Raw genomic sequence first — 17,598 nt, forward strand, 5'->3', positions numbered from 1 at the left:
ATGAGCGGTGTCCAGCAAAACAGTTTCTAACACAGAGGCTAACGCTACCCAGAGCAATGCGCTTGGGGTAGACTGGGCACGTTTACCCTGATGTTTTCATTGCAGGGGTAGCAAAGCAACACAGGAGAATGCTTGCTTTTAAACATAAGATTTCTGCACCCAACCAACAGATGGCACGAGTATGCCCAGCATATGAATCTATCTGAACTATTAAGCCACCATCATCTTCTTTTGTTGGAATGTAGGGCATCTGGGCTCTTCTGACGGTAGCAAATGCCATTGGTGGTTGATACTTGCAATGGCGGACTGTGCCTAAATGATCATCTATTAAGATCAGAACCGTTGAATACTCTCACTCGCTAGAAGAATTTGGCGTTCAACGCCCCAAGAAATCTAACTCAGCAACCTCCAATTAGCATATCTACAACAGCGAATTGGTTGCACAGAGAAAAAGGGTGAGAAAGCTGGGAAGAGTAGCAAATAAATCTGGTCTACCCAAGCACTATCAAACAGCTTTGTGCGAAAAATCAAGCTATAAAATCTGGCTGTGTTCAATCAAGCGACAGAGATACCAGAACGACTCCGAGGCCAAGCTTAGGGCTTTGGTCAGCAAAGATCTGAGAAAATTCTGGTCAATGATAAAATCGGAGGGGATAACGTCAAACGAAATCAATCAAACCCGATAAGTGAAGAGTCCTGGTCTAACCATTACAAACGCCTTTACACCACGGCTCTGGATATCACTGCAAGAGATAACGATCCTGAAAGCTATGCACCATGGGTATCTGCAAATAATCCCAAGGACACTGTAAGGCGAATTAAAAAGTTAAAAGGTTCAAGAGCGCCAGGCCCTGATGGGTTGTCCAACCGTATGCTGAAGGAATACCCTGGAAGACTGGGCTGTTTTCATCTTTAAATTGTTCAATCAAATAGCATCCTCTCATAAAATCCCAAGTTCATGGAAGAGGGTGATAGTGGTACCAATTCACAAAAAAGGAGATCGGGACCCTAGGAATTATCGCCCTATCGCCCTCTTGGACGTCATTGACAAGCTTTATAGTACTATCATCCTGGACCATTTCCACAACTGGTGTCGGAAAATCAACAGTACTGACCCTTTTCAAACAGGTTTTGTTAAGGGCCTGGGAACTTGTGTAAACATCTTGTTACTCCAACTCTTGAAGGGGAACCCAGGAAGCCATAGAACCAGGATCGTTACGGCCATCGTGGACCTCGTACAGGCTTTTGACCAAAAAACCACAGGACCAAACTCTGGTTGAAGCTTGAGAGGAAAAATTGCCCTAAGTACATAATTAATCCAATCAGGGCTATTCACTCAAACACTTCATTAAGAGAGAGATTGAACAAGGCGGATCTTCTTTCCAAGGAAATCAAAATCCTGAGGGGCGTCAAGCAGGGATGCCCAATGGCCCCGACCCTCTTTAATTTCTTCTTGGAGGACATGTCTGAAGCTTTTTCATTAACAAGATTCTTCTCTCCCAAGGTCAGAGGAGTTCAGTTACCTCGTTTATTGTACGCAGACGATGCAATAATCTATCAGACCCCAGTGGGTCTCCAAAGACAACTCAACCCCTTACAAAGCTATATTCTAACAAACGGCTTGGGAATTAAGAAGGACAAAACAAAAACTTTGAGCTTTGGGAACTCCAACAAGGGGAAAAACTGTTTCTCATGGTATCTCGATGGTAAGAGAATCGAACAGGTTCATTCGTTCAAGTATTTAGGTGTTTGACTGAGTGATTCAAGATCTGAAGCTCCAATGTCATCTTACTTGCAAGAAAAGATGAAGGGTCTCACCAGCCAAGCATGCACACTGAGCCGTAAATTTGGCCGCTTCTCTATCACGCCAGCCCTTAGGTTTTACAAAGCAAATGTTATACCGGTGGTGACTTATGGGGCAGAAGCCATGTTTAATATCCCAGAGCCTCTCTGGCCATGCCTTGAAGGTTCTTTCTGGAACAAGGTGCTGGGTGTCCCCCTGTCAAACCCTATCGCGATCATCGGGAGATAATTGGGCCTTATATCTTAGAAATGCATAGTTGAGTGGAACAGACTTGCCCTGTTCAGGAAATGCTATGCACCCTCACGTCCAGTGATTCTGGAAATGGTAAACAGGGAAATTACATCCGACCGTAAACCAACTGAACGGTTGGCCATTAAAAACAATGAATTACCTGGCAGAAATTGGAAGTTCATTGGAACAACTGGTGACTAACCTGGTACGAGTAAAACAAAAAGTTAAAGAACATGATTGGATTCTAATATTGGACGTGGTTTGTAGTTATCGATCAGTTGCCCATTTACACGCAGAAGGCCAGAAATTAAACACGGTTTGCGAATATCTGAAGCAGTTCTAAGACAAAAAGGTTATGGGTCAATCTTTGCGAGCCCGTATGAACCTTTATCTTACCAATGAGATCAGAGCAATCTGGGGGGTATCGCAGGGAAACCACTGTTGGCATTGCAATGACGAATCCAAGGTCGAAGCTCTGCTTCATCTTATTACAGTACGTTCAGCAATAAAGGACGTCCGCTCAAAACATCTTAGACCTCTCTTGTCGGGCTTTGTAATTTCAGACCCTGAAGCCTGGTGGAGGTCCTTAATGGATGGACGAAAAACTAAGCATGTAATGGCCGTGGTACTCCCTGGGGGCGGGACCGCCTGAACAGCAGTATTACTTTTTAAGGATTAGCTGCCACGTGCAAGTTATTGTGTCTTTTTTATTCCAAGGCTGACTTTTATGGTTAAGCGAGCCTTTTCTTTTTTTTTTTGTCTTGTTTGCCTTATGTTTCTAAGTTCCTTCTTTTTCTTTTTCTCTCTATGCCTGTAAAGAGGATTTGTGCAAAATTCTTGGCTTTGCTTAAAAAAATGGTTAACATTTTAATGCAAATAAACTTTAAAAAATTAACCCACAAAATAAAAAATTTGAATAGAAACAGTTTAGGCAAAATAAAGTATGTTTTTAATTTACGATAAAACATTGCATACAATTATGGCGGATCTTGAAATTGAGTGCAATATTCCTCGGGAATTATGAACAAATGAAGGAGATAAAAACACATGGAAATGCAGGACACGTGTTCGTGAGTGTGAGTGTGTACTGGCGTGTTTTCACCTGTTTTCAGCTCACCAGTGGCCAGTGGCGTTTCAATGTTCAAGGACTCCAGAATGCCCAGTGATTGCAACAAGGTTGTAAGAATGGCTCGTCCTTTAAAGAACATCCATTTTGTTGTCACTTTTAAAAAAGTGGTTTGGCAATATGTCTTGCTGCTCGACAGCAACACTCTTCAGGAGACAGCTCTATATATATATATATATATATATATATATATATATATATATATATATATATATATATATATATATATATATATATATATATATATATATATTTGGTCCCTTTCGGGAACATTGTTTTGCTAAGAACCCAGCCAGAGTGATTTATCACCACCTATCACACAACAGGTAAGATGTGCTTCTTTCTGGAAGCCCAGCCAGAGTCTCCATCACCACATCACCACCTATCACACAACAGGTAAGGTGTGCTTCTTTCTGGAAGCGGAGCCAGAGTGCTCCATCACCACCTATCACACAACAGATAAGGTGTGCTTCTTTCTGGAAGCCCAGCCATAGTGCTCCATCACCACCTATCACACAAAAGGTAGGTGTGCTTCTTTCTGGAAGCCCAGCCAGCGTGATCCGTCACCACCTGACACACAAAAGGCAAGGTGTGCTTCTTTTTGTAAGCTCAGTCAGAGTGCTCCATCACCACCTATCACACAACAGATAAGGTGTGCTGCTTTCTGGAAGCCCAGCCAGAGTGCTCCATCACCACCTATCACACAACAGATAAGGTGTGCTTATTTCTGGAAGCCCAGCCAGAGTGCTCCATCACCACCTATCACACACCAGATAAGGTGTGCTGCTTTCTGGAAGCCCAGCCATAGTGCTTCATCACCACCTATCACAGAAAAGGTAAGGTGTGCTTCTTTCTATAAGCCATGCCAGAGGAATGGAAGACATTTTTTCAGGGTTCATTTTTAAAATGCAGATTAATTTGGGAGGACAGCAGAGACTGGCAGAAGCTGAAAAACCATGGAAATGGAGTTGCGTCTCATGGGGAAGGAGGTACTCCATCTATGTTTGCAGTCACAATGGCATCACTGGGGAATACTGCCACCAGTCGCTCGGCACCCTATTCTCCACACAGCTGCTTTTGCCCTACCAGGACTTAGGGGACAGTGTGGGGTCAGTAGTCTTTAGGGGTATGAGTGCCTAACCATGTACCTTCCGGCGTAGCCAGGATTGTCTAACAAGTGGGGCCTGTAGCTAATGTAGTTGGGCCCCCTGCAGTGACATTAACCTCTGTAAATGCCCAAGCAGTGGTGTTGAGTGGGCACTTAAAGATTTTGGCTGGGCCTTGCCCGCTCAGGCCCTACCCTGTCTACGCCTCTACCTTCCAAGAGAATAAGTCACACCCTTGTCCATTTATTGCAAGACTAGTGTACAGGCCCATGTACATAGGCTAAAGTGCAGGTTTTCATTGACACAGTTGGACCACTATCTATCCTAAGGCAACAGCTCCCTCTAGCGGTGACAACAGTTGGAGCTATGCATATTGGACCAGTGAATTTCCTGAGGCAACAGCTCCCTTTAGCGGAGCATTCTGTGCGTTCGGCCAGCCTCTACTGTGCATGGTGGCATCAGACAAACTTTTGTATTTATTAAGATGGTCTGAGGCAATCTCTTGAAATTCCTTACAACAACCCAAACACACTTTTCTCAAAACTATGAAATATAGAAGCAAGAGGATCTGGGTTCCCGAATTAGTAAACAAAAAATGTATTGCTCTTTCTGTGTTCTTTAGAAAGAGGGGAAAGTTTCCATGGTAATAAGAAATAGAAACTATAGCTCAACCATAAACAATAGTTTTGTAACTTGACAACTGTGATAGATGCACATCATTTGCATTAGCCTGCCACCTAGTGGAGGAATATTGAAGTGTAAGGATAATAATACTGGTATTGGGAAGGTATCTGTAATTTGATTATCTTATGATGTAGGCCCACAATGCCTATTGCCTAAGCACTATCTTCAGTTTCGTCGGTGTTGAGAATGTCCCCGTAGCTGCTTAGCGTGTAGCTAAAATCACCTCTGGCCCTCATATTAAGTCCAGGTGAGACACATGATGAAGCTGCTAGACTAGTATTAAGAGCCAGCAATGCTGCAATGTGTGCAGCCATATCTGGCAAAATATTCCTGCGCTTTGCATAGATTACCAAGTAGCATCCTTGTTACAAGTGAGATGGGATAAAGGTTGCAGCAATCCTAAATGTATTCATTGGCACTACTTTCCCCACATGTTAGCCCCATCTCCTTGTATCATGCATGTTAATATCACATAGAGCAACACCAATGTCTCCCTTGCGGTTTCAGATGGTGACCCCTGAATGAGAGCGGCCATCGTCTTGAATAACTTTAGCTTACTGTTTGAGGGAAGCGCCGCTGCATCCTGGGGATCTGTACTTGAACCCAAGATTCTGAAGATGATTACATCAGGTGTATGGAGAATTCCATGTCACAACCTTAATGACTTCTTTGTCAACTCTTTAAAGAGCTGTAAGGAGAGCCCATATACTAGCCTATCCCCGATGTAGGGATTTTGCACATAGGAAGCGTTACTTACCTGTAATAGTATTTTTGAAGCTTTCTGGTATCTACATAAATGTCATGGAGGGATCAAGTTACTGGGAAGCAACTAGAAGTCAACTTAAGCACAGCACATGAATCCAAAACAGATTCATGCAGCAAAAACGGTTTCTCCCATGGTGCACAGAGATTATCAAGTCCAATTTTGGTACCACACATTTCAGATGTAATGGATAAAAGTTATTATTTGAACTGGCAGTGCTTCAATTAAAACTGCGAGCTCTTTTGCTGTGATTGGCTGCTTCTCATGCATTCTAATGTGGAAGTGCCTGCCCTTCAAGTTGATCATTTCCTTGGACTCTCCTTCATCCAACCACAGAATGACTTCCTTCACATCTTGAACTTCTGTTCTCTTGCACATTCCCCCTTTTCCATTTTCCATACATTTGCGCTTACTTAAATGTCACTGGGCCTAGTAAGACCGCTGTTTTCTTTTTGTTCTCACTTGTTCCTCTTCCTTTTGCCTGGTCGCACTCTGAAACACTTGTGTACGAGCACGATATAAATAAAAGATCATTTAATTTCATTTCAAAGGCTTTAATCCAGCAGCTGGCCGAAGAAAGATGCCCTTCCTTGGAACAATGAAGCCCTTGGTTCTTTCTGCATTTCTGTTATCTTTATAGACATGTCTTGAGTCAAAGCTCCCTATTTATCTTTTTTTTTAAATACAATAAAAAGTTCTGGAGCTAACCACTGGCTGGTAAAATAACACATGAGTAATTATAATAGAGTTGCCCATGTAAAAATCTGTTCCAGACAAACTGAAAGTTACTCACCGACAAACCAGTGTGTAGTAACAACACATGTAAAAGACCAAGTCACAATTCAATGTAGGAAGTGCCAGCAAACCCATGGGACCTTCTGCCTTAGGAGTCAGTTTGGAATAGAAATCAGCTAAACCAGCAGTCTTGGTTATTATGTATTTGCTTCCACCAGTCTTCAGACACACGCTGATTCCACATCAAGCTGACGCAGTTATACATGTGCATGCCCAGTTACTCAATTGAATATTTGAGATCTCCTACAGCCATGCACAGACACCTTTTGCTATCAAAGGGGGCGGGGGGACGCTAATTATAGCTGCCAAGTAGCCCTAACACACGTTTCACTGTGAGAAGTCACCTCCCTCTATTGTAGCATGAGGTCCTGGGTATTGTTTGACATTCCCTGCCTGGTTTAGCTGATGATTACCTGATAGGTCCTCAATGGAAGCCACATCAGGGACGTGAATACCACTGTGACCCCGGAGAGACCCCAAATGCCTCTTAGTCGGGGTACCACAGGTACACCCTTTTCCGGAGCGGGTACCCGTCCATGGATGGTTGTGTGGGCTGCAATGGTTGGTGGCAGCCATCACATGATTCTGGAGGGGTATAGACTGCTAAATCCAAGAGGAGTTGCTACCGAGAACCCCATGTAAAATTCAGTGCAGAGCCCAATGGCCAAACACTGTCCCTAAATGGGAATGAGTGGGGTATACATTTGACCTTATAGTGCCATTGCTCCAGCAACCTTCGAAAGGTATAGCCTTTTTATGCATGGTAGACGCATGTCACACATGAATCTATGCCCAAAAGACAGGCCTGTAATAACCCTGCAAGGCAGACTGAGGTAGCACTCATTGATTACACGCCCACTAGAATCTTTGACCGGATGCAACCCCGTGATGGGGTATGGGATTACCTCCCCGCCACAATGTTCTTAAAAAGAAGAGGCTCTGCTCCTTGCCGTGTGCCATGTGCAGACAATTCCCAAAGCACAGAGGAAGACACCCGCTTGAAGGAATATCATAACTTGGCCCTGCAAACTTCCTAATGTGAAGGCTTTTCCCCAGTATGGTCAGTACCAGGTCATCATTTGCTATAGAGAGATCTCACACCTGGTAGCAAATCCTCGAGGGCCCCTACTCTCAGCAAGCCTTGCTGGCAGTACCTGCACAAACTTGACATGAAGATGTGAGAGCACTGGACTTGTACTGTCAATCAAGAGCACCCGAGAACTGCAGCTGACACAACCAGAGAACTGAGTGACAGCCAAGAAGAAACATTGGTATTCCGAGGACTATGGGGGTCATTACGGGTATGGAGGTAGCCATGGTGCTGTTAGCACCATGGCTACCCCCATACCGCATACCAGGTCTGGGTTCTCTGAATGGGGAACTACCGGGCCATTCCAACCTTGGAGGACCCTGTATTTCCCCATTCAGGGAACCCATCCCCATTCCCATTCGAGCCTCCATGGGGCTTAATGGGAATGGGGAGGGAGCTAACAACGGGCCCGTTAATAACGCCTGGTAAAAGCGGGACACACTAAAGGAGCTCTCCCCCTTGAAGTGTGTGCGGCGGTAAGGGGTTAACGGCACCGGCACCCTTACCAGCGCCATTAACCCTTACCGCATGCAAGACATCAAATGCACCTTCAGTCACGGAAGCGGCACCTCCAAGGAGCATGAAAGCTGCACCACACCAAGCTCCAGCAGGCTTTCTTCAGCACATGACCAACTTAAGTCGCACATGGGTCCTGCTTCACCTGAATACTATCTGAACAGTGAAACATAGAGACTGACCCGTTGACCTCTTATCACCCAAACGATGACTGGCAATGGTCAAAAATGGCAAACGCTATCCAACTGTGAGGTTCCACCACCTTGCTGGCACCACAAAAGTCCTGAAACAATTCCCTTTGTTTAACATGTGCCACACAACATAATACACAGTATCCCACTCGTCCAATCAGAATCCCTCCTATCCTTCGGCTAGAGTCTCATTCTAAGTCTGGCGGTCCGGAAATAAGAGTGCCAGTATTAACGTACATGCACCCTTTCTGGAACGCCAGACTATGAGAATGCCTGCAGGGCCACAACTCCTGGCTCCTGCAGGCATGTTTCTCAAAGAAGCACAGGCACCGTTAGCAGCGGTGCCGGTGCTTCTGGTTCTCTATTCCCGTAGAGTCCTATGCCATTCATGAGATTACACTAGCCTGCGCCGCGACCAGATAAAAGTGTGAATGTTGGCATGATCACACCAGTATGGAGCCCCAATCATTGGCCTGCGCCGCGCCTAGATGGGAATGCGAGGGCCAACAAGTGCCACTCTCCCCAGAACCACGAGTACTAGCATTGGTAAAGGTCAGGTAACCCACTAACCAATAAGCTCAAACTCTGCATACTTATCTCACTCAAAAACTCACACAACCATCTCTCGCACAACAAACCGCACGCACTTCACAACACTGCAACAACACATAAACCGGAACAACAGCACACGTGGACTGACTCCAATCCGATACCTGCACCAACGCTCAGCACCCGGTGTATACTGAGTTGAAGCTGCCAACAGCACACCACTTCTCTCACTATCCTACTCCCTTCTTCAACCTACTAACCCATCCCACCTTTATCGTTTGCAGATCCGCCTGAGCGCCTGGGGACCAATTCCGTTGGTGACGGTCCGCGGTACAAATACCTTTAACATTTAACATTTAACATTTAACCAACTTGTGCCAAGACCCTGATTAACCTTGGCATTGCGGTAGACACCACCTAACGGGGTAAAGACCTAATGAGGCTCTTCTCAAAGATTGGAATTGTTCTAAACCTAAATGATATCCCTGAAATCTGCAGCAACATTCTTAATGAGGTTTTATGAGATAAGGGCTGGGAGACTCCTCCTAACAGTGACACCTTCAGTCAGTCATGTCTTTTTAGCAAGCAGCACTTAGCATTCTGGTATCCGTAGTTTCACTTCTCCCAGGCTATGCTTTGCCCTACAAGTCCCAGCATACAATTCACTGTGGGTTGAAATGACAGGGCTGACCCGAGTTATCCTATGTCACAGGGAGTCACTCACACCCTATTGCAGTGACAGCTCAACAGTAGCAAACAGAAATCGCTTGGAGCATGAGGGTGGAAGGAGGTTTCTCAAACCACCAGTTAGGGACTTGGTACCCACCTTTGGCTTTGGACTTGCTCTTGGGGGCGCAGGGCTTGGTCACTTGGATGGTGTCATCACATTTTGCCTTGTAGAGCGCCTTCTTCAGAGTCCCGGAACGGGCCTTGAGGCCTGTGGCAGCGTCACACGCTCCCCAGTTCTCAAACTTGTACCTGCAGTCAGCTGGGAGACAAAGAGATAGAGGTTACAGTAGCCCATCAGGGAACAGTGCCTGGGAAGAGGGGGTGCAGCCCTAGAGAGCATTAGGTCACAAAGAAACTCCCAGAAAAGGGTGACACATTCCTAGAGGGTAAGCATTAAGCGGTATAGACTGGGAGGGAAAGAGGTTTCACAGATCCCCAAGGAGCACCATAGGTGCACAATTTAGGCGAGAAGGGTTATACAAGTACTGCAGGCAAGAGTCCATGTGTACAGGCTGGTAGGGACCAGGGTTACACAGACACTTCAAGGCACTCCATAGGCACACCCTTCAGGGGAGGGAGGTCACACAAGCAATGCAGGGTATGAGTCCATGTGTACAGGCTGGTAGGGGCAGGGTTACACAGATCCTTCAAGACACTCCATAGTCACACACTTCAGGGGAGAGAGGTCACACAAGTACTGCAGGCATGAGTCCATGAAAACATGTCCTCGGAAGAGAAGGGGGATTATCCATTCCTACAGGGTATGAGTCCATGTGTACAGGCTGGTAGGGACCTGGGTTACACAGATCCTTCAAGGCACTCCATAGCCACACACTTCAGGGGAGAGGTGTCACACAAGCACTGCAGGGCATGAGTCCATATGCACAGGCCTGTAGGGAGAGGGGTTACACAGATCCTTCAAGGCACACCATAGGCACACACTTCAAGGGAGAAAGGTCACACAAGCACTGCAGGGCATGAGTCCATGTGTACAGTCTGGTAGGGGCAGGGTTACACAGATTCTTCAAGGCACTCCATAGGCACACACTTCAGTGGAGAAAGGTTACACAAGCACTTCAGGGCATGAGTACATTTGTACAGGCTGGTAGGGAGAGGGGCTACACAGACCATAGGCGCACACTTCAGGGAAGAGAGGTTAAACATGCACTGCAGGGCATGAGTCAGATGAACAAACTGGTAGGGAGAGGGGTTACACAGATCCTTCAAGGCACTCTATAGGCACACACTTCAAGGGGGAGAGGTTATCACGCACTGCAATGCATGAGACCATGTATACAGGCTTGTAGGGGCAAGGTTAAACAGATCCTTCAAGGTACTCCATAGGCACACACTCCTGGGAAGAGAGGTTAAACATGCACTACAGGACATGAATCCATATGAACAGACTGGTAGGGTACTGGGCTAAAGGGCATGACTCTACAGACCGACACTGCTGGGGAGGCAGGTGATGCAGGCCCTACAGAGCATGACTGCACAGCTAGACACTGCTGGGGAGACATGTTATACAGGTCCTACAGACCATGACTGCAGAGAGAGACACTGCTGGGCAGACAGGTTATTCAGGCCCTACACAGCATGGCTGCACAGATAGACACTGCTGGGGAGAAAGGTGATGCAGGCCCTACAGTGCATGGCTGCACAGATAGACACTGCTGGGGAGACAGCTGGTGCAGGCCCTGCAGAGCATGACTGCACAGACGGACACTGCTGGGGAGACAGCTGGTGCAGGCCCTGCAGAGCATGACTCTACAGATAGAGACTACTGGTAAGACTGGTTATTTAGGCCTTACAGAGCATGACTCTACATATGGACACTGCTGGGTGTGCATGTTATGTAGGCCCCACAATGCACAGATACTGGGCATGAGCCAATGGCTACATTCCGTGCGCTACAGGTCATGGGCCAATGGCTACACTCCATGCGCTACAGGGCATGAGCCAATGGCTACACTCCATGCGCTACAGGGCATGAGCCAGTGGCTACACTCCATGCACTACAGGACATGACTTCAGAGGTACCCACTGCTGGGGAAATACATTATGAAGGACCAGCGGGGCATGAGCCAATGGCTACACTCCATGAGCTACAGGGCATGAGCCAATGGCTACACTCCATGCGCTACAGGGCATGAGCCAATGGCTACACTCCATGAGCTACAGAGCATAAGCCAATGGCTACACTCCATGCGCTACAGTGCATGGGCCAATGGCTACACTCCATGCGCTACAGTGCATGGGCCAACGGCTACACTCCATGCGCTACATGGCATAACTTCATAGGTACCCACTGCTGGGGAAATACATTATGAAGGACCTGCAGGGCTTGAGCCTATTGGGACACACTGCTGGAGGCGAGAGGTTGCCCATGTACTACGGAAAGGCATGCGTCAATGGGTGCCCACTACCCAGGATACATACTACCCAGGACATACAGGATATAGGTCTACTGATGTATAGTGCCCAGAGAGGCAGGCCTCACAGCATTATGATTCCAGATGCACACACCACTGGACACACAATGTGCACATGCTATGGATTCAACAGTGCATGGGGCATAAGGTTCACACTGCCTGGGGACATGGATTGCATATGTACTGCACACACTGCCTGCGTGGGGTCACGCCCGTCCTTCAGGGCATGAACGAGAACTTAACGCTAGGTAGGGAGACCCCTTGGGTATGGATGGGGAGGTACAATAGTCTTCAAAACACGAGGGGTTGCTGTGTGCCTGAGTTCATCTGTGTGTGTGTGTGTGTGTGTGTGTGTGTGTGTATATGTGTGTGGCTGCATCAATAACAAAGAATAGTCCGTGGCAAGGACACACCTACTCCTGTGACTGCACCTGGATTTGCTCAGCGTGTTTGAAGATGACTGTATATGAGCGACGCGTAGACATCCGCGCCCGTACCCATAACAATAGCACAACATAAGCACACTGTGAATTGCATGTGTGTGGGGAAGGGGTTGAGCTAGAGCGGTCTGTAAGTGACTGGAGCAGACACACACAGCAACACAGAGATCAGTTGACCACGCCAAAAAAAATAATAATAATAATATTAATAAGTGCTGCTCTGTAGTGTTTCATGCCAGATCCCTCCCACTTCCAAGCACTGTAATAACAGGTGTTACTATTTGAATATATTAATCTCGGAAGGAGGAATGCATCAGTTGGGCCGATTCTAAGGTATGAAGTAGAAGCAAACCAGTGGCATCACTAAGGGGGAGTTGGGTGGCCCATGCCGCTCCTCTGAAAACCTGGGCCCCCCCCTTGTGCCCTCATACCTCAGCCTGGCTACTTTCTCTGTGCTGTCTGCAGTGCTGTGTCTGCCTGCACAGCACACACAGGGCCGCAATCAATGCTGCCGCACAAAAATGAAGAGCTGTTAAGTTCCCCCTGTAGCCAAGAGCAGCCCCTCCAATCAGAATGTAGCCCCCGAAACTACTAATGATGGGTCATTACTGACTTAATGGTTTAGTGCCTACATTCTGATGGCAGGGGAGGTGCAGTGGGTTGTGGTAGTTGGTATGCACTAAAGATTCTTTGCAGGAGTGCGTCTGACGTCACACATTGTCCTTTTATAGGCGGCCCCCCTACTTTTGTCTGTGGCTCCCCTACTTTTGTCTTTGGCCCCCTCTGTGCACCTCCTAAATTTGATTTCTGGCGACGCCACTGAAGCCCACGCCATATCCGCTGCCCTTTGGAAGGTAACTGGGAACCTGCAACGTCTTCCAGCTTTAACACTAGCCTTCAGACATTGCTTGCTTTGTGCTGTCATCTACTGGTTAAACACAAAATTGCCCTTGCGAGTTTAAAAAAAAAGAATATATTACAGAGCTTCGGCTTTCCCAATCAAAAGGCATTATTATTACTGGTGCATGGATCCTTAGCATAAAAGATGAGCACCAAGCCCACTGTAGGGTATCTACTTGTATTGCAGTGTTCCGTCGCCGCGAGGGCGGGTCTGTTATCCGGCCACTAACCCATTTCAGCCGAGCAGCCATGATCATAAAAGGATTATAAGGCTCACCAAAAATAAGAAGTTGTATTGTTGTCTATAAATTCTACAAACTGGGATGCACTGCATATTCATGCAATCACACAGACAGTGATCATTTACCTTTTCATTCAATCTCAGTACCTTGTGAATGTTTTATGTACAGCAGATATGGTTTTGGTACACCAACTGTGTTTTCCTTTTGTCACTTTTTTTTCCATTTTGTAAATCCAAAGCCACCCAACTACAACTCTAATTACATGCCTTTTATCATCAGGTTCCCCGATTCCCATTGATCAGTCTTAACTGCAAGCTTTTTCCCTTGCCGGCCTTTACCAATCCGCATTTTGAATACATTCTAACATGGCTGCCGTTGTGTACAGGCTCCTGCGAGCCTTATTCTTTCCACAAATTGAATCGGTAGTCCGTTATTTGTTTCCACGCACCACGCACTTTACGTACAGACTAAAGCGTACAGGAGGGTCCTTCGTTCCACTGGGAGCGTCCCTCGCCTAGCAACGGTTTCCATCCGCGCACGAGTACCCTCGGCCTGGATTTCTGACACACATTGGAGATTTACTTCACGCCGGACACAGATCTCTGTTTCTGACCGCGCTACATTGTTATTTCTGTAAGTCCTTTCACTCACGCACCGTAACTGGTAATTGTTGTAGGTTTCTTCTATCGTTCACCTATACTAACTTATAGCTCTTTCGGGCTATTCACAGATTCAAACATCGTGTCCCAGCCAGCATTGATCAGTGATTTCACGCTGTCTTTGGGACTTAGTTCACAGGATTCCACTGTATCTCGACGTAAACTCACCTCGCCAGGGTGAGTCCATGCTCTTCTGTTGACTTCACTTAGTCTGTGTCAACTCTGTTGCCACTCCGTGTTATCATGCACACAATTTATTATCCACATTGTTTATTACAGTGCATTGGGCGCCTGCTCCATTCTTGAGCAGTTTAGTGTTTCATGATCGATTGAACCCCTTCTGCCCAGAGACATCACCAAACGCAATAGGACTTAGGATCCTTCCAATAATGGTGAGCGAATGTTTAGCCCTTATGTTCTAGATATACTTAAGCACTGGTTCCCTCATGTAACCCCACCATTCATGACTTCTCTAACTACTAACTATTGTGGCCACTTCAGTTTGGGTTGCTTGTGGCTTTGGATATAATTTTATTGAAATTGTTAAAATTAGACCTAATTAAGGTTCTGTATCTCTGCGACTGTAGATAGACTGTGATATACATCATAATGTTAAAATGCAACTGTGCAATTTTAAATACAATGTAGGCTGTGGAATTGGCTTTAGAGCTACACAATCCTGATTTTTCCTTTTTTTCTTTTCTTATATTTTCTCTATATTTTCTACATTTTAGTTCTTTTGTATGATCTATGGCTCATGAAGAAAAGAATTTGCTTCTCGAAACTCGTCAGCCGTCCACAATGAACTGAACCTTCTCTGCCATTTGCGTTTGGAATAAATAATATTTGTTTTTACATTCAAACAATTGATTGTATTATTATAATTGGCTAAACCTGTTTTCTAATTGAATATTTCTATTATGAACTGTCAATAAGTCTCTTTGAACTGACATTTAGGTGTCTTTTCGACGCAATATAAAGGTGTGCAGGGGACGGGAGGGTTCCAGTTTGGATCCTCTTTTTTTCGCTTCTATATATTTAGGTGGCCCTGTGCCAGGGCCGCTTTTCCTCCCCCGCACCCATAAGTCTCCAACTTTTGTCCTTAAAGCTTGTAACTCCTTTAACCACAAAACTGACAGTGTGCACCCTCTATTCTTCTAAGGCTAACCAAAATGTCAGTTTGCTTTTCTGCAGGAGGTCTTGTGGGCGATGGAATGCTCACCATGGTAACAGGAACAGAGTGCGCCATTGGGGAGCCTTTGGAAGGCTGATGCTGGCAGTGCAGCATCTGTTCCATGAGGAAGAGAAGCCTAAACTGTTGCTGCCTGTGCAGTACCTGTTCTGGGCGTTTGAGTTAAGATTGTAATGCTGCTTTACGCACTATGGCTGTACTGTACGTGTGGAGGAAGCTTGCTATGCTGCCGGAAGCGCTGTTCCTGCTCTGTAAGTGAATGATGTCTGGGCTATTGCTGCCTGTGCTGTACTGTTCTGTGAAGGAGAGAAGCTCGAACTGTTGCTGCCTATGTTCTATCTGTTCTGTGTGAGTAAAGATTGCAGTGCTGCTGTCCATGCTGCAACTCGTGTGTCTGCGGCGGAAGTTCGCTTTGCTGATGACTGTGCAGTACCTTTTCAGTGGGGGAGGGAAGCTTGCATGGCTGCTGGCAGTGCTGAACCTGTTCAGTGAGGGAGGGAAGCTCGGAATGATGCTGTCCGTCTTGCCCACATTTGTCGACCCACACTTTCGCCGATTTCTTTTTGCCCCATTTTCCCCCACTTTTTTGCCACAACAATACAGATGGTAAGTGGGGGTGAAGTATATATGGAGTGGGGGGCTGCGTTAGTAAGAGGGGTGCAGGGGTCACCCCCACATTTTTACAGTACATAACGTGGAAAAGTCAGTAAAAAGAAATTTGGCGAAAGTGTGGGGCGGCAAAAAATAGTCGGCAACTCTTCATAGGACCATGCTGTGTCTGTTCTGTGTGGGTATAGATTGCAGAGCTGCTGCCAATAGTGTAACTGTTGCATCTGTGGATTAAGAGAAGCTTGCATTGCTGCTGGCAGTGCTGTGCCTGTTCAGTGGGGAAGGGAAGCTTGCTTTGCTGGTGGTGGTACTGTACCTGTTCTGTGAGGGGCGTGGGGGGGCTTGAACTGTTCCTGTCTATGTTGTAACTGTTCTGCGAGTGAAGATTGCAGAGCTGCTGCCAATAGTGTAACTGTTGCATCAGTGGATGGCAGTGCTGTACCTTTCAGTGGGGAGGGGAAGCTTGATTTGCTGGTGGTGGTACTGTAACTGTTCTGTGAGGGTGAAGCTTGCATTGCTGCTGTCCGTGCTGCAACAGTTGTATTTGTGGCGAAAGCCTGCTGTGGTGCTGTACAGGGGTGGACTGAGAACCAAAAGAGGCTCTGGAAATAATGCTCAAAGTGGCCCCATATTACACACTTTCAGCCAGCCCAACCCTTTTCCAATGAGCACATTTGGAAATATAATAGGTCACCACACAAAAGAGGCCCAGGGTGCAGAGGCCTGCTGGAAAATATCCAGAGTTCCCTATAGGCCAGTCCACCCCTGGTGCTGTACCTTTTCAGTGAGGAAGAGAACCTTGTATTGCTGCTGGCAGTGCTGTACTTGGTTAGTGATGGAGGGCTGTGCTGCCACTGTTACATGTGTGGAGAACGCATGGTGTGGTGCTGTAACATTTCATTGAGGAAGGGAACCTTGTATTGCTGCTGGCAGTGCTGTACCTGATTGGTGAAGGAGGGACGCTTGAACTGTTTCTGCCTGCGCTGTTCTGTGTCTGAGTGAAGGTGGCAGTGCTGCTGTCCGTGTTGCCACTGTTGCATGTGTGGAGAAAGCATGCTGTGGTGCTGCACCTTTTCAGTGAGGAAAGGAGCCTTGTATTGCTACCGGCAGTGCTGTACCTGATTAGTGAGGGAGGGAAGTTTGAACTGTTTCTGCCTGTGCTGTGCCTGTTCTGTGTGTGAGTGAAGATTGCACGGCTGTCCGTGCTGCCACTGTTGCATGTGTGGAGAAAGCGTGTTGTGGTAATGCACCTTTTCAGTGAGGAAGGGAGCCTTGTAGTGCTGCTGGCCGTGATGTATCTGATTAGTGGGGGAGGGAAGTTTGAACTGCTTCTGCCTGTGCTGTACCTGTTCTGTTTGTGATTGAAGGTGGCTGTGCTGCTGTCCGTGCTATTCTTGGCTGCGGGTAGTACAAGATTCCTTTTCTGGGCTTGATGTGCCACTTCATTTATGCACTCTGTGGTGTGAAGAATCCAATCTGCATTTCTGTTATTATTTTCAAAGGTTATTCATAAGAAAGGGGCCTGGCATTCTGCACAGTA

At 46.6% G+C, this 17,598-nt stretch overlaps 1 protein-coding gene across 1 annotated transcript in view; it reads right to left on the reverse strand.

Annotated features, from left to right (window-relative positions):
• The window catches only part of MDK (midkine), a 142,511-nt gene that overhangs the window by 29,345 nt on the left and 95,568 nt on the right, over positions 1-17,598 (reverse strand). Inside the window, exon 4 of the mRNA XM_069623222.1 lies at positions 9,682-9,843. Coding sequence (XP_069479323.1) covers positions 9,682-9,843 — 162 coding nt within the window. The remainder of the gene's footprint in view (positions 1-9,681; positions 9,844-17,598) is intronic.

This window comes from Ambystoma mexicanum, chromosome 11 (assembly GCF_040938575.1).
Source record: "Ambystoma mexicanum isolate Mex_15411 chromosome 11, UKY_AmexF1_1, whole genome shotgun sequence".
In the NCBI taxonomy this organism is placed as follows: domain Eukaryota; kingdom Metazoa; phylum Chordata; class Amphibia; order Caudata; family Ambystomatidae; genus Ambystoma; species Ambystoma mexicanum.